Raw genomic sequence first — 27,402 nt, forward strand, 5'->3', positions numbered from 1 at the left:
CGGCTGAGAGGATTCAGATTTTTCCACTATCTCAGCCACCCATACAGTGACCCACAATCATGCATATCTCTCTCTCTCTCTCTCACACACACACACACACTCCCAACCACACAAGCCCACAATATGACCCTCTATCCTCACAAAACCACTCATAATCTTGGTGCTACCTCTCCCTCACGGCATGCAGTCTCTTTCATTCAGCTAACCCCTAAATGTAGTCACACTCTCAATCTCATCATGGTCTCACACTGGGACCCTCCTTTACCCACTCTCTCATGTGTCTGGACTTGTGAATTTCTCCCCTTTAAACTCCCGAGGCTGCTTTGGTCCCAGACACTCATGTTCCACATTCGGGTTCTCCCTTCTGGTTCCCCAATACGTTCCTCAGCAGCTTGTCTCAAGAGCATCTGAGCGCTCCCAGATCAAAGCGTAACCTGGAGCAGCCTCCTGTGCGTTTAGCTGAGGCCAGGCCCCGCCTCCGAGCCTAGGGAACGCAGTTTTCCTTGTCAGAGTCCGTCCTGCCGTTGGCGAAGTCCTGGACTACATTTCCCGGGATGCCGTGGGGCTCACTATGTTGCAGGGTGAGCGCCAAAACCTGCGAGAGCTTCAACAGAAACTTGAGGCTGGGCTGTGTCAAAGAGAAGTTGCACCAAACAAGTTATACACATAAGGAAAGCGTTATTAAAGACTATTGCAATAGGGAAGAGAGATTTACCTCAACTTGGTATATAACAGTCGCTCGGGGTTTATAGCCAGTGGACAGGGTGATGGAGTCAGTGAAGTCGGCTTGACTAAAGTTTGCTCATGGAATTCTTGTCAGTTGAGACTCGCGGAAGCCTCAGGTGCACTGCCAGGTCCAGGTTCCTCGCCACGGGGAACTCAGGATAGCTTTTAGAGCCTCTCTCTAAATTGGAGATAAGCTCTTAGCAGCCGCTCTCGCGCGCTCTCTCTCTGGACTACATCTCCCAGAGGCCTCTAGGTCTGGTGCTCCCTCCCGCGAGAAGCAGACCTTCTCCTGAGGAGTGGGCGGGTTTTTCTGGCGGGTAGGGGCAAATAGCCTCTGGGTGCTGTGGGAGCTGCTGGGCTTTATTTGTTTCAAGTACAGTAGAGCGGTGCTGACCAGACAGACCTGAGGAATCATAGGTGAGATGGGTTGGAGCTGGGCGTGTCCGGAACTTCCGGCCTCTACGGGAGCCAGCCAGCTGGGAAGGGGAGATTGTGAGAAGTGTGTGTCTGATTGTGATTGTGTCTCTGTCTGTGTGACCCTGTACCAAACTGTAAAGGCGGGGAGGCGGGATTGATTTGTAGTTATAATGGTGCATGTGTGACGGAGTTTAACTTTGTGACCGGGTGTGGCACTGTTTGTGAGTGTGAAGTTCTTTGACTGCGGTTGCAAAGCTGTGTATCCACTTTGTGTGTGTATTTATGAACATTTGCTGAGCGGTGGGCGTGGGGTGGCTTAACTGTGACATTTCTAACTATTTCCCCTTGGGGGTGTGTTTCTGATATTGTTGGTGGGTAGGGTGCGTCTGAATTTGTTGTCATTGTGTCCCCGTGATGGGTTGTCAATGGGGATGTGAGTACCTGGGGGTGCCTTTGACTGCGATCGTGACTGACTGTCCCCAGAGTGTATATGATTGAGTGGCCCTCTGGGGTGCCTGAGTGCCCCGTGGTATGAGTGAGTTTCTATGATTATGTATCCATATAGCACTGTAGGTGTGGGCCGCCTTTGTCTGTGTCTTTGTGACTCCAGCACTCTGTTCCCAGGAGTTGGAGCCCAGGGGCAGTCTGCCCAGAACTGCAAATGACCCTGTACTTCTGTTATGCTGGTATTGAGCAGGATGCACAAGCCTTTTCTGGGCTAATATCTGTAGATGGTAGATTGACTTGGACTCCCAGAAGAACCTGATTTTTCCTGACTCCTTTCTCCCTCCCCAGCTCTGCTCTACTTGCAGTCTTCCAGAGTGAAGAATGCCTGTTGACCATCCACAAGGCACCTGCAAGGTAGCTTATCATTTCCCCTTGTTTCCCGAAATGCTCTTTTCTTTGTCAAGATATGACTTGCTTTCCTTCTCTTGAAAATTTCGTGCCTGTCAGGTGACCTGATCCATGGAATTTTTTTCCTTTGAGAAATGTGATTTGCTCTAAACCCCAATCCACATACATGACTTTCTCTTCCTAATTTGTCAAATGATTTAATTTTTCTTTAAGCTGTCTTAAAAAACTTTTTTATTATAAAAGTGGAATTATCTTTAATTACAAACATACAGCTATCCTCAATGAAGAAAATTAAATTTCCAGTTAAAACCAATGCTACCTTTTGATAGTATGTTTTATGTACACATATAAAATGTGGTTTTTAAAATTGAATTTATTTAGTATTTACCATTTGTAGTATACATTTTAACATAAAATTATATTTAAGTATTGAGAGGGTAACAGGCAGGAAGGCTAGGGTCCCCCAAGCAGAGGAAATAAGACTGCAAATGTCAGACCTTTTTTTTCCTTCTCTATACAATATTTAAAGGAGGTTTCTTTTAAAATTCTGTGTTGCCATGACACCTGTTTCCACCTGAACTTAACTTTTCTCAAACCTTGAGCTAACCAATGTGTTTTTATTATGGAAATATTTTTCTTAAGCTATGTTAATGAACTATGTATTTACCTTAGACTCTGTCTTTTTTCAAGTCGTTTCCACCTAAGACTCAGAACCTATAATGGCTCAACAAACCAGTATGTTTTACTCATGGAAATGTTCACTTAAACTATGTTAATGAGACTATGTATTTGCTTGGAACCCTGCCTTTCTTCAAGATTCATGTCAATCATTTTATGGCCCGGGATGACTCACCCTGTGCCAGTGCTATCTCAAAAATTCAGTTGTGGGTGAATGGCCTGGTGCCGCTCTCAGAGTTTTTAGACATTTCCTTTCTCTAATTAGCAGCTTGCTAACAGGTATATAAGGGGGCACTCTCTCTGCCCACTTCTGATGTCTATGTCAAAAGCTTTCTCTATCTGTTTTATACTTTAATAAAACTTTATTACACAAAAGCTCTGAGCTATCAAGCCTTGTCACTGGCCCCAGATCGAATTCCTATCCTCCGGAGGAGGCCAAGAATCCCGACATCATTCACGGCTCATAGCAACATGAGCCTTTCATCTTTGGGGCTCTTCAAGTTTGGGACCTATGGAACAGTACACAGTAACAGCATTGATCACAAATCTCTTGAAAGTCTATGATCCAACAGATTAGGTTAGTAGTTTTAATTCTCAGGAATTTATGAAATGGTCAAAGAGACTAGAAAGTTTGATTGAGAAAGGAGAGTTTAGTCTACATGTTTCATCCATCTCTGGCTGCTCCCCTGGAGGAGACATTGGGTGCCTCTTGACATTAGCAGGTCGGTATAATCCCGCAACAGGGTATCTGCCGTAAGCCATGTGAGGTCACTGTGGAACTGCAGATTGGAACACAGCTCTTGGTTCACACATGTGTGTCTCTTTCAGTCAGTCATACACACAAGCATACCGTGGAGCTAGTAAAGTACGGCAGAAAACGTGTTTGCTAGGAGAACAAAGAACTAGAGCTCCAAGCATACTTATCTTGTCCTGAAGAATCATGGATGAGCCCCTGAGATGTCAAACATTTGACATGAATCTTGAAAAAAGACAGGTTTCCAAGCAAATACATAGTCTCATTAACAGAGCTTAAGAGAACATTTCCATGAATAAAACATACTGGTTTGTTGAGCCATTATAGGTTCTGAGTCTTAGGTGGAAACGACTTGAAAAAAGACAGAGTCTAATGTAAATACATAGTTCATTAAACATAGCTTAAGAAAAACATTTCCATAATAAAAACACATCGGTTAGCTCAAGGTTTGAGAAAAGTTAAGTTCAGGTGGAACCAGGTGTCGTCATGGCAACACAGAATTTTAAAAGAAACCTCCTTTTAATTTTGTACAAAGAAGGAAAAAAAAATCTGACACTTGCAGTCTATATCCTCCACTTGGGGGTCCCTAGCCTTCCTGCCTGTTACCCTCTGCCAGGGTCCAGCCCCGGTGGATCCAGGGTAATTCGAAGGGGAGATGGAATCGGCGTTCTAGGAAAAAACTTATTTAATTACAGATACATAGAGAGATTAGAAACGGATAGTGTAGTAGGAAATATTAGTGGAGAAAAAGATGCTGAATAACTTGGTTTACGTGGGATACCAATAAAACTCCAAGACAAGGAGTTTGCACTATCTATGTTGGGCCACCGGCACCCGTTTCAGTATTGGAGGGTGCCCCACCTTGGGCTCCCTCTTTCACGAATCTTAGAAGCCAGGGCAAGTAAGTAGACGTGGCGAGCACCCACGCGCCAGATGGAAATTCAGCCAGAAAAACGGGGAGCAAGAAAGAAACAATGGGGGAATCAGTCTTTCCAGAAACTGATCCGACTTCTTTATTTTTCAGGTTTGCTTATATATTTTTTGTTATACATAGGGATGAATACAGAGTCACGTGGGGGTCAGCAGACCTGACCCTTGTCAAAATCAGGTGCTTCATATAAAATTATACAAAGGTCTTATGGGTTTTACATCATCTTCTGGCCATGAGGCCTGCTGACATTTTATGGCCCTTTCTGATAATGGTCAGTCAACCAGAAAACTTATTTTTTCCAGGGGTGATTTTTTCTTAAACCAAGCGCCACCCTCCAAATAAAGTTGCATTCCTTTAGGGTGAGGGTGTAGTGGGTTACAATCAAGAAAGGAATTTACTTAGCCTAAGGTTTAACATGATTAATCTTAAAGGTTAATACTTATTTTTCCTATATGCTAGTTATATTCATTATAAGGGCAAGGAATATGGAGATTTAGCAGCAAATATTGGCTCAACAAATGAAAACCCTTCACCAATATAATTTCTAATCAATCTACTATACTATACTAATAATTTTCTAACTTCTCAAGAGTCTGTATATAGAAAGTTTAAAGCATCTCGTGCCTCTCACAGTTGGGAGGCTGTAAACAATCACATGTGGCCGGATGAACCCACTCAGGCAGGCTAGAGAACCTTCAGAGGAGTTTGTAAGTTGAAACACTCTTGTCACACCCAGGAATTTTTATTAACTGGAACTGCAAGTCCACTCCTTCTCCGAGAGAGGTGGTGGTGGGGGAGAGCCCCCCGTAAAGTCAGAGGTGTAGGTGAGAGCATAAAACAGACTCTGGTTTGGGGGGTAGATGCTCGGGAACAGGGGGTTTCCTGAGGCTCGATCCTGCCTTTGCATATGCTGAAGTCTCCTTCCTCAAGACCTTTGCCATGGGCAGAGTTCCTCACGCTGGCTCCTGGCAACCCTCTCAGTGTCTTCCCACATAATTTAATGTTTGAAACATTTTTAGAGATGCATATTTATTTGAATGCCTATGTCTTCATTTTTTCAAATTATATATAGAAATGGCATTTGACACCCAGTTGTGCAAATAATTATAAACACCCATGTAAGGAATCAAGAAAAAGAATACAGCTGTTTGTAAAGCAGCCTCTGATATACTCCTCCACAGTCATAAACAATTATGCTCTTCTGGTGATAACCACTGTGATCATTTGTCTTTCACTTAGAGCTTTGATATGAATTCCAAAATCACGTAAGTTAGTTTTTGTCCATTTTCTATCTTTGTATGAACAGACATTCTTTTATGTCTTTTTTTCATTAAAAATATTTGTGAACTTCATTCATATTTCCCATAACTATAGTTCATTTTTTCAATTGCCCTATACATACTGTCTCACTGTATAATAGTATCGATTTACTAATCTGTTCTATTCTTCATGGACAATTGACTTGCTTACAGTTTTTGAGTGTTATACACAATGTGACTGAATATTTTGTGCAGATATTTTGGTACATGTGTGCTTATATTTCTTTAATATGTAATAAAATTGTAATTCAGTTGTTGAGGGCTAGGGTTTGTACATCTTCAGTTTTACTAGACAATGCCAAACTGGTTTCTAAAGATACTGTGCAAGTTTTTTACTTGTATCAGCAGTAACAAAGATTCCTTTTGTTTATAGTCATGCCAGCTCTTGGCATTGTCACACTTTAAAACTTTTGCCAATTAAATATCTAGTATTACCACATTTCACTGATATGCCTATATTATCAGTGAAATTGAACATCAGTTCTTGCCCACCTGTGTGCTTAGTCACTCAGTCATGTCCAATTCTTTGCAAACCCATGGACTGTAGCCCACCGGGCTCTTCTGTCCATGGGATTCTCCAGGCAGGAATACTGGAGTAGGATGCCATTCCCTTCTCTAAAGGATCTTCCTGACCCAGGGATCTAACACAGGTCTCCTGCACTGCAGGCAGATTCTTTACTGTATGAGCTACAGGAGATATCTCCTTTTGTGAAATATTTGTTCAGATATTTTGCCAGTTTTTAATTGGGTTGTTTTTCTCTGACTGATTTATAGCAATTGAATATATATATATATGTGTGTGTGTGTGTGTAATCTATATACATAATACATATATTATGTATCATCTCTATTTAGTTTGGGCTTCCCTTGTGGCTCAGTGGTAAAGAATTTACCTTCCAATGCAGGAGATGCAGGAGATGTGGGTTCGATCTCTGAGTCGGGAAGATCTCCTGAAGGAGGAAATGGCAGCCCACCCAATATTTTTTCTGAGATAATCCCATGGACAGAGGAGCCTGGCAGGCTGCAGTCCATGAGGCTGCAAAATAGTTGGACATGACTGAAGTCACTGGGCGCACATGCGTGCGTGCATATTTTAATTTACTGGCAGTTGCATATGTGACAAAAATTATCTTCTGCTCTGGCTTGGTTTTTCACTCTGATGCCTTCTGGTGAGTAGAGGTTTTGGATTTCAATGTGATGAAATCTTTTTCGGTAGTTAGTGCTTTTTAAAGAAATTTTCTGCTACCTTGAGGTAATGAAGATTTTCTTGTGTTTGCTTCTAAAAGCTCCCTAGGTTTTTACCTTAACATTTCTGTCTTTACACTTTGTGGAATTGATTAGTGTAGGGTGGAGATTCAATTTCATTTTATCCCCCAAGTGAGTATCCAGTTGCTCCAGTATCATTTATTGGAAAGTTCATCTTTTTTACACTGAGCTGCAGTGCCATTATAGTTACAAAGGTGGTGCTAGTGGTAAAGAACCTGCCTGCCAATGCAGGAGACATAAGAGATGTGGGTTCTATCCTTGGGTTGGGAAGATCTTCTGGAAGAAGGTATGGGAACTCACTCCAGTACTCTTTGCCTGGAGAATCCCATGGACAAAGGAGCCTGGTGGGCTACAGTCCATAGGGTCGCAAAGAGTAGGACATGACTGAAGCGACTTAGCACACATTATGGCTACGTCTTGTTTCTGGACTTTTTATTTTGTTCTATTGCTCTGTTTGTCTCCCCTCACAACAATACTATGCTATTAAAATAGCTGTTAAGTATTCACTGTGACTTTGGAATATTTGGAGCAAATCCTCTTACCTTCTTCTTCCTTAAGAATATCTTGGCTGTTTGTGTTCTTTTCATATCCATATAAATTTTTGAAATAGCTTGGTTCCACTCAAACATCTTTTGGGATTTGATTGGATTGCATTGTATCTATAATCATGTGAGTATAATTTGAGAAGTCTTCTAATAATAACATTAACCTCTCAATTGATATTACATCTTCTACATGTTTTTCAGCAAGGTCTTGCTTATCTCCTAAAATAGTACTTGGTAAATAGGAAGAATTTAATCCATTGTATATAGTATTTCCCTTCTGCATTGACTGCCAGGAATTTGAGCACTTCACATGTGATCAATTATAGCATATCTTAGCCTGAGATTTGATATTGAGTACCTATCATATATGACCTTTGTGTATGATTTATTTTTTTCTTTTATTCTTAGCCTCCTCAAATACATTTTTGAAGTGAGGGATATAAAAAGGAGATATAAACTTAGAATCAGATATGTATTGTTTAATATTTTTATTTTAATAACATTCAGGTCCAATCAAGTCGTTGTGCATGGTTCCTTTTACTGTTCTCCCTATATTATATTTCTTTTTTAAATACCCTTTCCACTTCTCTTTCCCAATCTCCTCAAAACCTCCCCCTTTTCACAACTATCCTCCCTCTTTGCCATCTATTCTCAATATCACTTTAGTTTAAATATAGACTCCGTCAGAAAAAAAGAAACAAACCATCCCTCAGGTTTTTTTTTTTTTTTAATTTACACTAGCCTCTGTAACATGGTGTAAAAATTATGGGCTCTAGTGTCAAATGTCAGAGAAGGCAATGGCACCCCACTCCAGTACTCTTGCCTGGAAAATTCCATGGACGGAGGAGCCTGGTGGCTTGCAGTCCATGGGGTCGCTGAGAGTTGGACACGACTTGGTGACTTCACTTTCACTTTTCACTTTCATGCATTGGAGAAGGAAATGGCAACCCACTCCAGTGTTCTTGCCTGGAGAATCCCAGGGATGGCGAAGCCTGGTGGGCTGCCATCTATGGGGTCGCACAGAGTCGGACACAACTGAAGTGACTTAGCAGCAGCAGCAGCAGCAGCAGCAGCAGCAGTGTCAAATGTGGTATCTGATCTCAGCTACACCACCTGTGAGCTGCTTAACCTGTGAATGAGAGGTTCTCATTCTCAATGTTGAGAATGAAAGATGTGTAAAACACTTGGTTGTTGTTCAGTTGCTAAGTCGTATCTGACTTTTTGCTACCCCATGGACTGCAGCATGCCAGGCTTCCCTGTCTTCACCATCTCCCAGAGTTTGCTCAAACTTATGTCCATTGAGTCAGTGATGCCAATGGTACACTTGGTACACATCAGAAATTCAGTAAATATTAGCTTCCCTTTCCTTTATTTCCCATTCTTGGGATCTCTAAATCAATTATGGTATAAAGTGGTTGCCCAAAAGTCTTTGGGTAGGTCTTGAAGGATTTTTTTGTTGTTGTTGAGGTTTAATCAACATATAACATTATATTTGTTTCAGGTGTACAACATAATGATTCAACATTTGTATATACAGTTGACCCTTAATGTGGGGGTTAGGAGCGCTGACTCTGCATTAAAAAATCTTCATATAACTTATAGTTGGTCCTCCATATCCATGGTTCCTTTGTATCTGCATTCTCAGATTTTATCCACCACAGATCCTGTTCTGTTCAGTTCAGTTGCTCAGTCGTGTCTGACTCTTTGCAACACCATGGACTGCAGCACGCCAGGCCTCCCTGTCCTTCACCAACTCCCAGAGTTTACTCAAACTCATGTCCATCGAGTTGGTGATGCCATCCAACCATCTCATCCTCTGTCGTCTCCTTCTCCTACCGCCTTCAAGCTTTCCCAGCATCAAGGTCTTTTCCAGTGAGTCAGTTCTTTGCATCAGGTGGCCAGAGTATTGGAGTTTCAGCTTCAGCATCAGTCCTTCCAATGAATATTCAGCACTTATTTCCTTTAGGATGGACTAGTTGGATCTCCTTGCAGTCCAAGGGACTCTGATCCTGTAGCATTGTAGTATTTACTACTGAAAAAGACACCACATATAAGTGGAACTAGTCAGTTCAGACCCATGCTATTCAAGGGTCAACTGTATTATAAAGTGATCACCACAGGGAGTCTAATATCCATCAGTATACATAGTATAAAAATTGTGTTTTCTTATGACTTTTAAGATTTTCTCTCAGCAATTTTCAAATATGCAATACAGTATCAAATATATGCCATACTATACATTGTATCACCAAGACTTATTTCATAACTGGAAGTTTGTACCTTTTGACTTCCTTTACCCATTCCACTCACTCCTGACCCCATCTCTGGCAACCAACAGTGTGTTCTCTATATCTATGCACTTGGTTTTTGTTTATTTATTTAAATTCTACATATAAGTGAGCTCATATAGTATTTTTCTTTCTCTGTCCTCCTTACTTCACTTAGCATAAGAGTGGTACATTATGTTGTGCATTGCCTACTTGTTAAACTATTAAATAGTTTGCATTATCAATTTGAATTTTTTTTAATGTATTTATCTGGTTACGTTGGGTCTCAGTTGCAGCATGCAGGATCTTCATTGCATCATGCAGGATCTTTCCTTGCAGCACACAGACATTCCAGTTACTGCTTGTGGTGTCCAGTTGTGGTGTGTGGGCTCAGTAGTCCAGCATTTGCAGCACATGGGCTCTTTAGTTGTGGTGTAAGGGCTCCAGAGCACTTGGTAGTTGCAGCATGTGGACTGAATTGCTGCACAGCATGTGAGATCTTAGTTCCCTGACCAGGGATTGAATCCAAGTCCCCTGCACTACAAGGTGGAATCTTAACCACTGGACCACCACGGAAGTCCCTATATATTTGAATTTTTAAAATTTATGTCTCTGTGCTTTACTTGTGCCATGTTTTGATCATTTCTTTTCTTTTAAATCTTTGAATACCTGCTCAGATATATCACTATTCTGAAGATAGCTGTATTCGCTATTCCTTTCATTACAAAAAAAATATTTATTACAACAAATTTGAAAACTGGAGAAGCACAAACAAGTAACAGAAGTTATCTGTAATCCTGTCAATTAAAGACAACTGCTGTCAACACTTAGAATTGTTTTCTAAATGTGATCATATTCTGGCTACTGACTTATAACCCATCTTTATCATGCCAAAATACAATGTGAACAACTGTCCATGTTGTTATACATTTATCTTTACCATGAGTTGTAATGGCTTCATCATGTTACCATTTTACCCAGCTCCCTTTTTTTTAAACATGGTTTGCTTATAAATTATTGCCATTATAAACAATGAGCAGCTCTTAGGCTGAGTGCTAGTGTTTTCCTTTTTAAATTTTATTTTTAGTTAAATGATAATTATAATATAACTAATAATTTTGTTATAAAAATTTTTGTGTTATGATGGGGTTCATATCCATGTAACTACAATCCCCAATCCTAGGAACCTACCCAGGCTCATCACTGAAAATGGTGACTGCAGCCATGAAATTAAAAGACGCTTGCTCCTTGGAAGAAGGCTATGACCAACCTATACAATGTATTAAAAAGCAGAGACATTAACCAACAAAAGTCCGTCTAATCAAAGCTATGTTTTTTTCAGTAGTCATGTATGGATGTGAGAGTTGGACCATAAAGAAAGCTGAGCGCCAAAGAATCGATGCTTTTGAATTGTGGTGTTGGAGAAGACTCTTGAGAGTCCCTTGGACTGCAAGGAGATCCAACCAGTCAATCTTAAAGGAAATCAGTCCTGAATATTCATTTGAAGGACTGATGCTGAAGCTGAAACTCCCAGTACTTTGGCCACTTAATGCAAAGAACTGACTCATTTGAAAAGACCCTGATGCCGGGAAAGATTGAAGTCAGGAGGAGAAGGGGATGACAGAGGATGAGATGGTTGGATGGCATCACCAACTCGATGGACATGAGTTTGAGTAAACTCTGGGAGTTGGTGAAGGACAGGGAAGCTTGGCATGCTACAGCCCATGGGGTCACAAAGAGTCAGACACGACTGAGAGACTTAACTGAGCTATCTACCCAAAGTACCCAAAGGTAGCTGCTGTTATCAATTAATTATTTATCCTATTAAAAAATGTATATACATGAGTAATTCCTTTGTGGTCCAGTCATTAGGACTCTAAACTTCCTAACCACTGCAGGGCATCTAGGTTGATCCCTGGTTGAGGAACTAAGATCCCACATGCCTCGAGGCATGTCCCTTCCCAAAATGCATACACATATAAATGTGTATGTGGTACTGTTTTTCATTGAAAAATATTTCTGTATAAAAAGAATTATAAGTACATCCTGCAAAATGTGGAAAGTAACTGCATTATAAGATTGGTCCAAGGATTGAGTTGGTTCATGTAAAGCCCTTAAAACAGGGCCTAACCACTTACTTAGTGTCATTTAGTAGTTAAGAAACCTATGACAAACCTAGACAGCATATTAAAAAGAGACATCACTTTGCCAACAAAGGTCCACAAAGTCAAAGCTATGGTTTTTCCAGTAATCATGTACGGATATGAGAGCTGGACCATAGAGTAGCTGCTAAGTCACTTCAGTCATGTCCGACTCAGTGCAACCCCCTAGACGTCAGCCCACCAGGCTCCCCCGTCCCTGGGATTCTCCAGACAAGAACACTAGAGTGGGTTGCCATTTCCTTCTCCAATGCATGAAAGTGAAAAGTGAAAGTGACGTTGCTTAGTTGTGTCTGACTCTTAGCAACCCTATGGACTGCAGCCCACCAGGCCCCTCTGTCCATGGGATTTTCCAGGCAAGGTTACTGGAGTGGGGCGCCATTGCCTTCTCTGGACCATAAAGTAGGCTGAGTGCCAAAGAACTGATGCTTTCAAACTGTGGTGCTAAAGAAGACTCATGAGATTTCCTTGGATTGGACTGCAGATAGATCAAACCAGTCAATCCTTAAGGACATCAACTCTGAATATTCATTGAAAGTACAGATGCTGAAGCTGAAACTCCAATACTCTGGCCACCTGATGTGAAGAGCTGACTCATTGGTAAAGACCCTGATGTTGGAAAAGAGTGAAGGCAACAGGAGAAGCAGGCAGCAGAGGATGAGATGGCTAGATAGCATCATCAACTCAATGGACATGAATCTGAGCAAACTGCAGGAGATAGTGGAGGACAGAGGAGCCTGGACTGCTGCAGTCCATGGGGCCACAAAAAGTCGGACAAAACTTAGCGACTAAACAACAACAGTTATTGTTACTGTTCTGAAGCTTACTTTTTTATTATTTGCGGAGAATTGTTCATTTAAGTATAGAGCTCACTTTAATTACTTCATGTAAGGCCATATTTTATAATACTGTGGTATGTTTGATGATTTTATGGTTTTTAGAGATTTAGATTTTATATAGTTAAATCACTGTGGCAAGCATTGCTCCAGTGAACATCTATGTACGTGTCTTCTCTAAGGTATACATTAATAGTGAAATTATGGAGATAAAAAGTGCACAGACATTGTGTGTGCTCTGTGTGCTCAGCTGTGTCTGACTCTTTGCCACCCCGTGGACTGCAGCCCTCCAGGTTCCTCTGTCCATGGGGATTCTCCACCCAAGAATACTGGAGTGGGTTGCCATGCCCTCCTCCAGGGGATCTTCCCAACCCAGGGATCTAACCCAGGTCTCCCACATTGCAGGCAGATTCTTTACCAACTGAACCACCAGGGAAGCCCATACTTTAGCCCAGGGAACACACTTTAGACTTCAGTAAATATTTCCAAGTTAAACTTCACCATGGCTTATTCACTTCACAATATACCCAACTCTTTGTCAGCCCTGTTTTTCTACTGCCATTTAGGTTACTTTTGGCTCCATAAGGCAGAAAGACACAATTGCAACAAATAGAATAGAGGGTTAATTATTTCATTTAATTTAAGCTGGTTGTTCTTAACTTCTGTTACTCCTGTCTGGGTCCCACCTCTAGCAATTCTGATTTAACTGGTTTGGGATAGAGCTTGGAAATCATCAATTTTCAAAGATCACCAGGTGGAGAAGGAAATAGCAGCTCACTCCAGTATTCTTGCCTGGAGAATCCCCATGGACAGAGGAGCCTGGCAGGCTATGGTTCATGGAGTTGCAAGAGTCAGACACGACTTAGAGACCAAACCACCACCACATCAGAAACCAGCAAACCCACACACTGTAAAGCAATTATCCTCTAATTATCCAATAAAAAAATAAAGATCACCAGGGACTTCCATGGTGGTCCAGTGGTTAAGAATCCGCCTTCCAGTGCAGGAGACAGGTTCGATCCCTGGTCTGGGAAGATCCTGTATGGCATGGAGCAACTAAGCCTGTGCCCACAACTACCGAGCCTGCACTCTAGGACCCACAAGCTGCAGCTACTGAGCTGTTGTGCCGCAACTACTGAAGCCCATTTGACTAGAGCCTCTGCTGCACAGCAAGGGAAGCCACTGCAGTGAGAAGCCTATGCATTGCAACGAGAGAGTAGCCCTTGCTCAGCGCAATTACGGAAAGCTGGCACACAGCAACAAAGACCCAGTGCAGCCAAAAATTAAATTAAAAAAAAAATTTAAATACAAGATCATCTGATAATTCTAGCGTGCTGTCACAGTGACTTAAGCTCATACAAGATGACTAGACAAACATTAAGATTTAATTTGTCTGGAGTGGGGTTCAAGTCTTAGAATATTTTTTTTTAAAGCTATCCAATTGATTCTGATAGCAATCAGAATTCATAACCACTGGCTTAGACAAAGCATGATTCATTTTCTGGAATTGATGGAAAAAAATTCTTGTAGCAAAGTAGGAGAGGGATGATGTTGAAGGAGGCAATCAGTAATATCTGTCATACCTGTACTCTTGCCAGCAGTTAACATTATGAAACTGTCATTGTTTGGTCCTTTTAATGGTGTTTTGGGACAATACCTAAAGGAAATAGCATACATATATGTTTAATCAGCAGTCTTCATATTCTTTTCAAAAGCAAGGTTTGAGTTTTCTGAATCTTAGGTATTTTAACATTTTTATATTCTGTTTTTATCTTCATTAATTTTTTCCTGCTGTGTTTTGAGTTTCTTGCAGTGTTGAATTCAAATCAGTTTTTTTTTTTAAAGGAGTTTAATGTTATTAAATTTTCTTTTGAGGGGGTAGTTTTCCTGTGTCCAGGTTTTTTATATATATTACTCTCCTTTTCACTTTATTTCTAAGTATTTTATATTTCTATTTAGGCTCAAATTTAACATGAGAATTACTTAGGACTGTGTGTTACTTTGTTTTTGGTAACTTTTAAATTTTGATTAATTTAAATTTTTATTCAAATTGCAGAAAAGTTACAAGAATAATACAAAGTATTCTTGGGTACTCTTTGCTCAGAATCACCAGCAGTTTACATTTTATTCCATTTGTATTATCATTCCTATGTGAATTTGTAGTTGTTCTCTGTCTCTATATATGCATGCATCAATTCAGTCACTCAGTCGTGTCCGACCCTTTGCGACCCCATGAATCGCAGCACACCAGGCCTCCCTGTCCATCACCAACTCCCAGAGTTCACTCAGACTCGTGTCCATCGAGTCAGTGATGCCATCCAGCCATCTCATCCTCGGTCGTCCCCTTCTTCTCCTGCCCCCAATCCCTCCCAGTATCAGAGTCTTTTCCAATGAGTCAACTCTTCACATGAGGTGGCCAAAGTACTGGAGCTTCAGCTTTAGCATCATTCCTTCCAAAGAAATCCCAGGGTTGATCTCCTTCAGAATGGACTGGTTGGATCTCCTTGCAGTCCAAGGGACTCTCAAGAGTCTTCTCCAACACCACAATTCAAAAGCATCAGTTCTTCAGTGCTCAGCCTTTTTCACAGTCCAATGTTCACATCCATGCTGCTGCTGCTGCTAAGTCACTTCAGTCGTGTCCGACTCTGTACGACCCCAGAGACAGCAGCCCACCAGGCTCCCCCGTCCCTGGGATTCTCCAGGCAAGAACACTGGAGTGGGTTGCTGTTTCCTTCTCCAATGCATGAAAGTGAAAAGTGAAGTCGCTCAATCGTGTCCAACTTCTAGCGACCCCATGGACTGCAGCCTACCAGGCTCCTCCATTCATGGGATTTGCCAGGCAAGAATACTGGAGTAGGTTGTCATTGCTTCACATCCACACATGACCACACACACACACACACACACACAAAATTGTATATTGACTATAATGCACTGTTGTTAAAATCTCTTATTTTAGTGACTATATTGTGGTTATGTAAGAGAATACTCTTGTCCCTAGGAAACAACACAGTGAAATTGATTTTGTCTGTATTAATTAGTTGGTATTTGACTGTGAAGGAGAGCATTCCCTTATCACTCACTTATTTGTTCATTTGTTATATCAGTATATATTTGTAGATTTTCATTTATTCACTGTGTTATATAATGTTACCATTTATTTTGATACTCAAATTGTCCCAGATTTGGTCAATGGGAGTCTATTCAGGCAGGCTTCTTTATACTTTTGATTTTCCTCATGATTCTTTGAGCATTTCCTCTCTTTCTGGCCCAAGATGTTACAGGCTTATTTCTAATTACTCTCCTGGCTCCAGCCTGAAGTAAGTAATTTTTCTAAATAGCCTGGTTTCTTGCTGTAAAGAATATAGAAACCAAGATCTGAGTGATAGGACTACAGTATTCAGTCTGGTCTTAATCCTGTTCCAGATTTGTATCTCCCTTCTCCAATAATTAAAAACCTGACTCTCATTATCCTCATTATATTTACTAATTTGTTCAATTCTATAATATAACATAGTTTTAGATTTCCTAACCTATACTACAGTAACTACCAAACCTACTAAATGGAGCTCAGTATTTGTCTTCAGAATAAGGGTACATAGTTAAAATACTGTGTTCAAATTTATTTGAATTCATTTCTTAATCCCCTCCTTCAGTGTGGCTGTGTTATTCATTTGAAATACTTTTAGGTTCATTTGTTCCTGTTTGTAATCTGTTTGATTTTTTAAATTAATTTTAATCCATTCTTGTTGATTTGATTATATGAACATGGTTCCAGTTAGAGCAGTATCACTCTGCTCCTATGACTCTTGCTTTAGTGAATATTATGTGCTCAATTGTGTCCTCTCTTCTCTAATTCATATGTTGAAGCTCTAAGTCCCCAGTGAGGGCTGCGTGCGTGTATGCTAAGTCACTTCAGTCGTGTCTGACCCTTTGCCACCCTATGGACTGCAGCCCACCAGGCTCCTCTGTACATGGGGTTTTCCAGGCAAGAATGCTGGAATACGTTGCCATGCCCTCCTCTAGGGGATCTTCCCAACCTAGGAATTGAACCCATGTCTCTTACATCGCCTGCATTGGCAGCCTGGTTGTTTACCACTGGTGCCACCTGAGAAGCCCCAAGACATATTTAGACCTAGTCTAAACAAGCTTGTTGTTTGAGTAATGCAGAAAAAGACTGGAGCTGAAATATTTTTACCTCTGGGGACTTGAGTTGTTTATTTGTTCAAGGTCTTAATTGATGTCTTTGAATCCTTTTCCAGTCACTTTTAGGTCTTCCAAAATGACAGCTACCAAACATGGTGGCATTATTTTATACTACTGTGTAAAAACATTATATGTGATTTCAGAATCATTTCAATAACCACTGATGTTCAGAGAACTCATCTATCTGCATCCTTGTAATTTTCTACAAGTATCACATCCTATCTTATCATTCCTTTTCTGTGACTTTAGAACTAAACTCTCAATTACTCTGCTGTGGCCTTTGCAAGTCCCCTTTTTTGTTCTCCCACGATTAACCTCATAGACTTTCTAAGTAAACATGGATTTTATCAAATGGCATAAACAAACTATATTCTAACCACAAAAGAATCTTCCTCCTTTATTGCTAATCCAGACTTATTCAGTTCATTAATCTTTCATCAAGATGCTACTATATCTAGAGTAACTTTCTCTTCTGTCTCTTTCAGGGATGCAATTTATGACCATCTATCCTAGAAGTTTCCTTCCTAGTATAGTTACTTAAAGCTCTAAACAACCCTAAGAAATGAGTTAAATGACAATTATGCTCATTTTTAAATGTATATGATACTAGTTTTATCCTCTAATAAAATTGGGGTGGGGCCTGGACATATTTATAATTATTGAGATCCCTACTTCTTTAGGGTGTTTTTATCTAAATCACTATTTAGGAATGATTGACTGAAACTGTTTTCCTAAATAAGTCTTTCACCTTCTAGTGTTTCTTCTCATTCCATTTCCTTTATCTGTTTATCAAAGTGTCCAATCATAAATGAGAACTGTATAAGCCACTTACTTTTTATGAAAATGAATTTAAGTCTTTTCATATCTATTATAAAAGCTTAATTCTCCCAGAACACACGCACAAAAAAGTGAATGTTTTTATATTTTCTTTCAGACTGTGAATCAAAGTTGAGACCAAGAATAATTTCTGAAAAGGATATTTATGGAATAGAATCGTCCTGGTGGGAGATAATGGAAAGACTTATAAAAAACAGCATTGCGTACTCACGTTTCAGAGGTGATTGGGAATGTAAAAGCCAGTTTGAGAGAAAACAGGAATCTCAGGAAGGACATTTCAGTCAAATGATATTTACTCCTGAAGACATGCCCACTTTTAATACCCAGCATCAGAGAATTCATCCTGATGAGAAACTCCTTGAATGTAAGGAATGTGGGAAGGATTTTAGTTTTGTATCAGTCCTTATTCGACATCAGCGAATTCATACTGGTGAGAAACCTTATGAATGTAAAGAATGTGGCAAGGCCTTTGGTAGTGGTGCAAATCTTGCTTACCATCAAAGAATTCATACTGGTGAAAAACCTTATGAGTGTAATGAATGTGGGAAGGCCTTTGGTAGTGGCTCAAACCTTACTCACCATCAGCGAATTCACACTGGTGAGAAACCATATGAATGTAAGGAATGTGGGAAAGCCTTTAGTTTTGGATCAGGCCTTATTCGACATCAGATAATCCACAGTGGTGAAAAGCCTTATGAGTGTAAGGTATGTGGGAAGTCGTTTAGTTTTGAATCAGCCCTTACTCGGCATCACAGAATCCACACAGGTGAGAAACCTTATGAATGTAAGGATTGTGGAAAAGCCTTTGGCAGTGGTTCCAACCTTACTCAGCATCGAAGAGTTCACACTGGTGAGAAACCTTATGAATGTAAAGGATGTGGAATGGCCTTTAGTAGTGGTTCAGCCCTTACTCGGCATCAGAGAATTCATACCGGTGAGAAACCGTATATATGTAATGAATGTGGGAAAGCATTTAGTTTTGGATCAGCCCTTACTCGACATCAAAGAATTCACACTGGTGAGAAACCTTATGTGTGTAAGGAATGTGGGAAGGCTTTCAATAGTGGCTCAGATCTCACTCAACATCAGAGAATTCACACTGGTGAGAAACCTTATGAGTGTAAGGAATGTGAGAAAGCCTTTAGAAGTGGTTCAAAACTTATTCAGCATCAAAGAATGCACACTGGTGAGAAACCCTATGAGTGTAAGGAATGTGGGAAGGCCTTTAGTAGTGGTTCAGACCTCACTCAACATCAGAGAATTCATACTGGTGAGAAACCTTATGAATGTAAGGAATGTGGGAAGGCTTTCAGTAGTGGCTCAAAACTTATCCAACACCAGCTAATTCACACTGGTGAAAAACCCTATGAATGTAGAGAATGTAGAAAGTCCTTTAGTAGTGGCTCAGCTCTTAATCGGCACCAGAGAATACACACTGGTCAGAAACCCTATGAATGTAAGGAATGTGGGAAGACTTTTGGTACTAGCTCAACCTTTACTCAGCATCAGAGAATGCATATTGCTGAGAAGCTTTATGAATGTAAGGCATGTGGGAAAGCTTTGGGGAGGGGTTCAGAAATTCAGCAACATAAGAAAAATCATGCTGGTGAGAAGCTCTGTGAATTAGAAACTCTATAAAGTTGGAATTATATAGTTAAGGAAGCATACAATAAGAAAATTCATACTAGTGAGAATGCCCACAAATGTAATTAAAGTACATATACCTTACTTATACTTTACCAGTCAGTCTGAGAAAATTCATATAAAAAAAATTTTTTTTAAACCAATCTGAATAAAATATTAGAAGATTTTTATCTAAATTCATTCCTTCACTATTTTCAGAAAATTCACACTTGTTAATATTAAAAATTGAAAAATCTTTTATTGTATATTGCCTTTATTTTAAACATTGAAATTTATTCAGGGGCTAACCTTGCTACTTTCTTTTTAATGTTCTTATTTTTTTGTGTATTATACAGAATTGCTTATCCATTTCAAAATTATTTTAAATTATTATTGAGGGTCTAAATTTACCCTTTTTCTCTCTCCCCCATTTCTCATACTAATATCATTTATTCAATAACCATATCTATTTTTATATTTTTATTGTTGCTTGATAGTATATTTTTATACATATAAAGCTTAAATATCACTTCAGTATGTTTTCAAATTTGCATATCTGCATTTGTATCTGTTTTTCACTCTGTTTGTGTTAAGTTATGGTTACTTTTACATATCCTTTAATGTCTTATGGATATGTACTTTTTGTTTTGGAAGGTTGTTTTATTTTTCTTTTATAAACTTTATACTGTTCTTTTTGCAGAACAATTTTCCTACATAAAAATGTAAATATGAGTTAAAAATAGATATAGTTATCTGTAATCTTACCAGTCATAGATAATCACTGTCAAATTTTTGGAGCAAATCCTTTAAGATTATATCTGGCATTGCTTTTGAAAGAAGTATGATCATGCTATAACCAGCTTTTAATATTCTTTCTCTGTAAATATATTGTTACAGTTCCACTGGCATTAAAGTATTTACCTGTTTTTATCAAACCCTTATTTTTGTCAAATACAGAAAAAATTTTTCATCATAAAGAGTTACTTTGTTGGCCCCTTTTGAATGTGTCTGCTTTATTTGTTGTTCATTTTAAAGATAATGTGTAGATCTCTCCTGCTTTACATGATTTATACATCATCCGTAAAATCTTACTTCCCTTTGGCTAACATCCCTGAACTTAGTTACTTCCCCAGCATTAACTAACTTGCTCATTCTTCCAGATCCTTTTATGTGCATATGTGATGTGTTTATGGTACTGTGGGCATAATTAGTGTGGTTCTGAAGCAAATTATGGGGATTCTACAGTTGTGCCTATCACATAATAAATACTTGGTTAATTTAGCCATCATCATTGTTATTTTCTCAGTCTTTGTTATTTATGGAAAAAGTGTGAACGGTGATCTCTACCTTATTCAACATCAAAGACATTATGAGGAAAAGACATTTATGTAAGTGAACATAGTTTGAGCAACATGTATCCCTTATTGAACAAGAATGATTCATCTTAATGAAGAATAAAGAATGTAAATTTAAGAAGGCAAAAGTAAATCATAAAACTTTAAAAAACAGGATAGCTCTTTCATAAAAATCTGAACACTGAAAGATTATTAGCCTCATAGTGGCATAAGATGCCCACAAGTAAACTTGGCATATATCCACAAACAAATTGCCTCTGAGGTTGTTGTGGGATCCAGCACTATAGCCCAGTGGACTTGAGAGGAGTCTCACCCACCTGTGTATATCATGTAATAGGCAGATAGTTCTTGGTATATGGGCTGTTGAACCAGCAGAACTCTATAAACTGGCCCCAGTCCTTCTTGGCTGCACTTAAGGTAAACCTGGAGAGTGCTGACTTCAGCAGACACCGACAGGTGAGAGACAACTTTGTAGATATTCAGATTTCCTGAGGAGAGATTCCAGCACTCTGTTGAAGAAATAGGCAAGGGGGAAAAAAATTACCTTTGACTGCATTGGAAAGACTAAGATGAACTTTGCCAGCACTCAGGGTTTTATCTAAACAGAGTGAGGGAAGCAACTGCTGGTGTGTGCATGGGCAGCACATTGGAGACAGCTCAGACCTCTGTAGCTGACATGGGCCCCCTTGCAGGGCCCCCTTGCTCCAGGGCCCCCAGCCTGAAGCAAGGGGCATGGTTCATAGAACTAGCTTGGGTCTGACCCTCAGGACTTCTGCTCCAACAACCTGGGATCAAATTCTGCCCCAAGTAGGGCAGTGACAGCTCTTGAGCAGAGGACACCTTACTCCCAACCCAAGCTCTAGCCCCTCCATCTCCAACCCCACCTCCTACAAGAATTATAGCTGTCAGCACACCCTAAAGAAAGATACTACTTGTGCCCATGAAAAATCCAGCTCTCCAAACAAAGGCATTGGGTACCTGCAGAGTCTCTCGGAATACTCTCACATAAGAACATCCCTTCAAGGCTGCAATAGGTAACTTTCTTCTAAATTTATAGAGGCAGAGAAAGTTAAGCAAAATGAAAAGTCAGAGGGACTGATTTCAATTGAAAAAGCAAAAGATTCATTCCTATACACTAACAAAAAAAGATCAGAGAGATTCAGGGAACAGTCCTATTTACCGTCACATCGAAAAGAATAAAATAATGTAGGAGGAAAGCTACCTAAGGAGGCAAAGACCTATACTCAGAAAACTAAGATATTGATGAAAGAAGCCAAAGATGACGAGAATAGATGGAGAGATATATCATGTTCTTGGATTGAAAGAATGACTATTATGAAAATGACTCTGCTATCCAAAGCAATCTACAGATTCAATGCAGTCCCCAACAAATTACCAAGGGCATTCTTCACAGAATTTTGGAAAAATTAACATTTTACATGGAAACAAAAGACCCCAAATAGCGAAAGCAGTCTTAAGAATAACAGCTGGAGGAATCAGGCTCCTTGGCTTTGGACTATACTACAAAGTTACGGTGATCAAACTGTATGGTACTGGCACAAAAACAGAAATATAGATCAATGGAACTGGACAGCAAGCCCAGAGATAAACCTACACATCTGTGGCCACCTAATCTATGACAATGAAGGCAAGAATATATAATGGAGGAAAGTTGTGGTTCAGTCACTAAGTTGTGTGTAACTCTTTGAGACCCCATGGACTGTGGTACTCCAGGCTCCTCTGTTCTCCACTATCTCCTAGAGTTTGCTCAAATTCATGTCCATTGAGTCAGAGATGCTATCTAACCATCTACTCCTCTGACACCCCCTTCTCCTTTTGCTTCAGTCCTTCCCAGCATCAGACAGTCTCTTCTATAAGTGGTGCTGGGAAAACTGGACAGCTACATGTAAAAGAATGAAATGAGAACACTCCCTAACACCATGAGAGAGTAACAGGCAGGAAGGGTAGGGGTCTCCAAATGGAGGAAATAGGCTGCAAGTGTCAGACATTTTTTATCTCTCTCTTAAGCAGCAGGAGGAAACAAACTACATGTGTCAGAATTTTTTCCCTTCTCTATACAAATTTAAAAGGAGGTTTCTTTTAAAATTCTTTGTTGCCATGATGACACCTGGTTCCACCTGAACTTAACTTTTCTCAAACCTTGCCCTAACCAATGTGTTTTTCTTATGGAAATATTTTTCTTAAGCTTTGTTAATGAACTATGTATTTATCCTAGACGCTATCTTTCTTCAAGTCCGTTCTCCTAAGTCTCAGAACATGCTTGACCAACCAGTATGTTTTATTCATGGAAATGTTCTCTTAAGCTATGTTAATGAGAGTATATATTTGCTTGGAAATCTGCTTTTCTTTTAAGATTCATGTCAATCATTTTATGGCTCAGGATGACTCACCTTGTGCCAATGTTATCTCAAAATGTATGTTGTGGGTGAGGGACCTGGTGCCACTCTCTGAGTTTTGAGACATTTCCTTTCTCTAATTAGCAGCCTGCTACTGGCTATATAACTTCCTGCCAAAGACTAGCAGGGGGGCAATCTTTCTGCCCCCTTCTGATGTCTACATCAGAAGCTTTCTCTATTGCCTTTATACTTTAATAAAACTTTGTCACTCAAAAGCTCTGAGCCATCAAGCCTCATGACTGGCCCCAGACTGAATTCCTCTCCTCCAGAGGCCAAGAATCTTGGTATCTTTCACAGCTCAGCAACAACCTTTCATCTTGGGAACTTGTCCAAGTAGGGTGTCCAAAGATACCTAGAGTAACAGGCAAGTTTGGCCTTGGAGTAAAAAATGAAGCAGGGCAAAGGCTAACAGAGTTTTGCCAAGAGAACACACTAGTCATACAAACCAGTGCAAACACCCTTTTCTAACAATACAAGAGATAACCCTACACATTCACGTCACCAAATGGTCAATACTGAAATCTGATTGATTACATTCTTTGCAACTGAAAATGGAGAGGCTCTATCATATCAGTTCAGTTCAGTTGCTCAGTCATGTCTGACTCTTTGCAACCCCAGGGACTGCAGCATGCCAGGCCTCCCTGTCCATCACCAAATCCCGGAGTTTATGCAAACTCATGTCCATTGAGTCAGTGATGCCATCCAGCCATCTCATCCTCTGTCATCCCCTTCTCCTCTTGCCTTCAATCTTTCCCTGCACCAGGGTCTTTTCCAATGAGTCAGCTCTCCACATAAGGTGGCCAAAGTATTGGAGTTTGAGCTTCAACATCAGTCCCTCCAGTGAGCACCCAGGACTGATCTCCTTTAGGATGGACTGGTTGGATCTCCTTGCAGTCCAAGGGACTCTCAAGAGTTTTCTCCAACACCACAGTTCAAAAGCATTGATTCTTCTGCACTCAGCTTTCTTTGTAGTCCAACTCTCACATCCATACATGACTACTGGAAAAACCACTGCCTTGACTAGACGGAACTTTGTTGGAAAAGTAATGTCTCTGCTTTTTTATATACTATCTAAGTTGGTCATAACTTTCATTCCAAGAAGTAAGCGTCTTTTAATTTCATGGCTGCAGTCATCATCTGCAGTGATTTTGGAGCCCCCCAAAATAAAGTCTGACACTGTTTCCACTGTTTCCCTATCTATTTGCCATGAAGTGATGGGACCGGATGCTGTGATCTTAGTTTTCTGAATGTTGAGCTTTAAACCAGCTTTTTCACTCTCCTCTTTCCCTTTCATCAAGAGGCTCTTTAGTTCTTCTTCACTTTCTGCCATAAGGGTGGTGTCATCTGCATATCTGAGGTTGTTGCTATTTCTTCTGACAATCTTGATTCCAGCTTATGCTTCATCCAGTCCAGCATTTTGCATGATGTACTCTGCATGTAAGTTAAATAAACAGGGTGACAATATACAGCCTTGACATACTCCTTTCCTGATTTGGAACCAGTCTGTTGTTCCATGTCCAATTCTAACTGTTGCTTCCTGATCTGCAAGGTTTCTCAAGAGGCAGGTCAGGTGGTCTGGTATTCCCATCTCTTTCAGAATTGTCCACAGTTTATTGTGATCCACACAGTCAAAGGCTTTGGTGTTGTCAATAAAGAAGAAGTAGATGTTTTTCTGGAACTCTCTTGCTTTTTCAATGGTCCAGTGGATGTTGGCAATTTGATCTCTGGTTCCTCTGCCCTTTCCAAAACCAGCTTGAACATCTGGAAGTTCACGGTTCATGTACTGTTGAAGCCTGGCTTGGAGAATTTTGAGCATTACTTTGCTAGCATGTGAGATGAGTGCTATTGTGCCGTAGTTTGAACATTCTACTGCCAAATGTTTGAACATTTGGCACTGCCTTTCTTTGGGACTGGAATGAAAACTGACCTTTTCCAATCCTGGGGCCACTGCTGAGTTTTCCAGATTTGCTGGCATATTGAGTGCAGCACTTTCACAGCATCATCTTTTAGGATTTGAAATAGCTCAACTGGAATTCCATCACCTCCACTAGCTTTGTTCATAGTGATGCTTCCTAATGACCACTTGACTTTGCCTTCCAGGATGTTTGGCTCTAGGTGAGTGATCACCTAGAGCATTGTAGTTATCTGGGTCATGAAGATCTTTTTTGTATCATTGTTCCATGTATTCTTGCCACCTCTTCTTAATATCTTCTGCCTCTGTTAGGTCCATAGCATTTCTGTACTTTATTGTGCTCATCTTTGTGTGAAATGTTCCCTTGGTATCTCTAATTTTCTTGAAGAGATTCTAGTCTTTCCCATTCTGTTGTCTTCTGCTATTTCTTTGCATTGATCTCTGAGGAAGGCTTTCTTATTTCTCCTTGTAGTCTTTGGAATTCTGCATTCAAGTGAGTATATCTTTCCTTTTCTCCTTTGCCTTTAGCTTCTCTTCTTTTCTCAACTATTTTTAAGGCCTTGTCAGACAACCATTTTGCCTTTTTGCATTTCTTTTTCTTGGGGATGGTCTTGATCACTGCCTCCTGTACATTGTCACGAACCTTTATCCATAGTTATTCAGGCACTCTATCAGATCTAATCCCTTGAATCTATTTGTCACTTCCACTGTATAATCATAAGGGATTTGATTTAAGCAAAAACAAGTCCTGGAGCTGGCTGTGGCTCAGATCATCAGTTTCTTATAGCAAAATTCAGTCTTAAAGTAAGTGGGGAAAATCACTAGGCCATTCAGGTATGACCTAAATCAAATCCCTTATGATTATCCAGTGGAGGTGACAAATAGATTCAAGGGATTAGATCTGGTAGTTAGAGTGCCTGAAAACTATGGACAGAGGTTCATAATACTCTGCAGGAGGCAGTGAACAAAACCATCAAAAAAGGAAAAGAAATGCAAGAAAATTCACCCAGCTCTACTCTAATGATGACTTTTTTTTTTTGCATGTTATGTTCAAAGAGTATTTAAACACTTAAAAAAAATCATAAAAACTTTCTCAGGCAGGGGAAGGAGAAGGTGGGACGAATTGAGAGAGTAGCATTGAAACATACACATTACCCATATGTAAAATTAGATAACCAGTGAAATTTGCTTAGGATGGCAGGGAGCTCAACCTGGTGCTCTGTGACAACCCAAACAGGTGGGATGGGGAGGGGGTGGGGTAGGGAAAGTTAAGAAGGGGACATATATATACTTAGGGCTGATTTGTGTTGATGTATGGAAGAAACCAACACAGTATTATAAAGCAATTATCCTCCAATTAAAAAAAAAAAAAAAAAACCTGTCTCAGGAACAGCTACACAACCACCAACCCCACTCCACCCAAGGTCACAAACTGAAGCAAATGTACTCACACCAGCACTGAAGGGTCACTCTTCTCATGACCTCCTACAACAGGCCAGGCTGCGTTTAGTGCCTGGGGATTCCTCTCCTTCCGTTTCCTCAGAATCTGTTCTATCTTCCCCTCCATCTGCCAGGACCTTCGGACTCTAGTACTCTTTGGCGGCACCCATCGCAGCCCCGCCCAAGCTGGGACTGAGAACTGGACGATGCCACTCTGCCCTCTGGGGCTCTTAGTTCTAGCGGTCAGTCTCACAGTCAAGTCCGACTCTTTGCGACCCCATGGACTACGGCACGCCAGGCTTCCCTGTCCATCACCAACTCCTGGAGCTGGGGCTCTTAAACACACTACAAGTCCCAGAAGTCCCCATGGCGGAAATAAGCTTCCCTCCAGAATGCCCGTGGAGGGTCCTCTTCACAGTCTGAACTACAGCCGAACGGAGTGATTCTCCCCCACCCTTCCCTACTCCCGGCAGTCAGCGGAGGACCCACAGGTCGTGCCTGATACCCTTGCAGGATTAAGGTACCGAGGAGGGCTCGAAGAGGGCTCTGGATTGCAGGCTCTCTCGGGTCTTTCGGTGTTGGACTACATTTCCCAGAAACCTGCGGGTGTTACGCCACTTCCTACCAAGGTTTCAGCGCTGCTGTATTTAAACCAGTTGAGTGGCCCTGCGGCGTGGGGAGGGCGGAGTGTGAAACTACCTTGCCCGCTGGGACCCTGCAGGACGCCGGAGAAGCTGAAGGTGAGGCACTGTCTGAGCCGCGGTGCAGAGACCGGCCGTGTCTAGAGTCTCAGGCGTTAGCGTGCCTGTATGTGTGTGTGTGTGTAACGTGATGTGCGTGTGTGTGTGTGTAACGTGAT

General features: G+C 40.6%; 1 protein-coding gene and 1 pseudogene across 1 annotated transcript; both read left to right on the forward strand.

The window, feature by feature from the left end:
• Positions 1-1,017: 1,017 nt before the first annotated feature.
• Positions 1,018-20,422, forward strand: LOC120872533 (zinc finger protein 345). The gene is made up of 3 exons (XM_040252990.1): positions 1,018-1,143; positions 1,939-2,004; positions 17,894-20,422. The coding sequence occupies exon 3, from the start codon at positions 17,971-17,973 to the stop codon at positions 19,432-19,434; it is 1,464 nt and encodes a 487-aa protein (XP_040108924.1). The 5' UTR covers positions 1,018-1,143; positions 1,939-2,004; positions 17,894-17,970; the 3' UTR covers positions 19,435-20,422.
• A 6,700-nt stretch (positions 20,423-27,122) lies between these two features.
• LOC120872500 overlaps positions 27,123-27,402 on the forward strand; it is a 19,201-nt pseudogene continuing 18,921 nt past the window's right edge.

The sequence above is a fragment of the Oryx dammah genome, unplaced genomic scaffold, assembly GCF_014754425.2.
Source record: "Oryx dammah isolate SB20612 unplaced genomic scaffold, SCBI_Odam_1.1 HiC_scaffold_13, whole genome shotgun sequence".
Taxonomy (NCBI): domain Eukaryota; kingdom Metazoa; phylum Chordata; class Mammalia; order Artiodactyla; family Bovidae; genus Oryx; species Oryx dammah.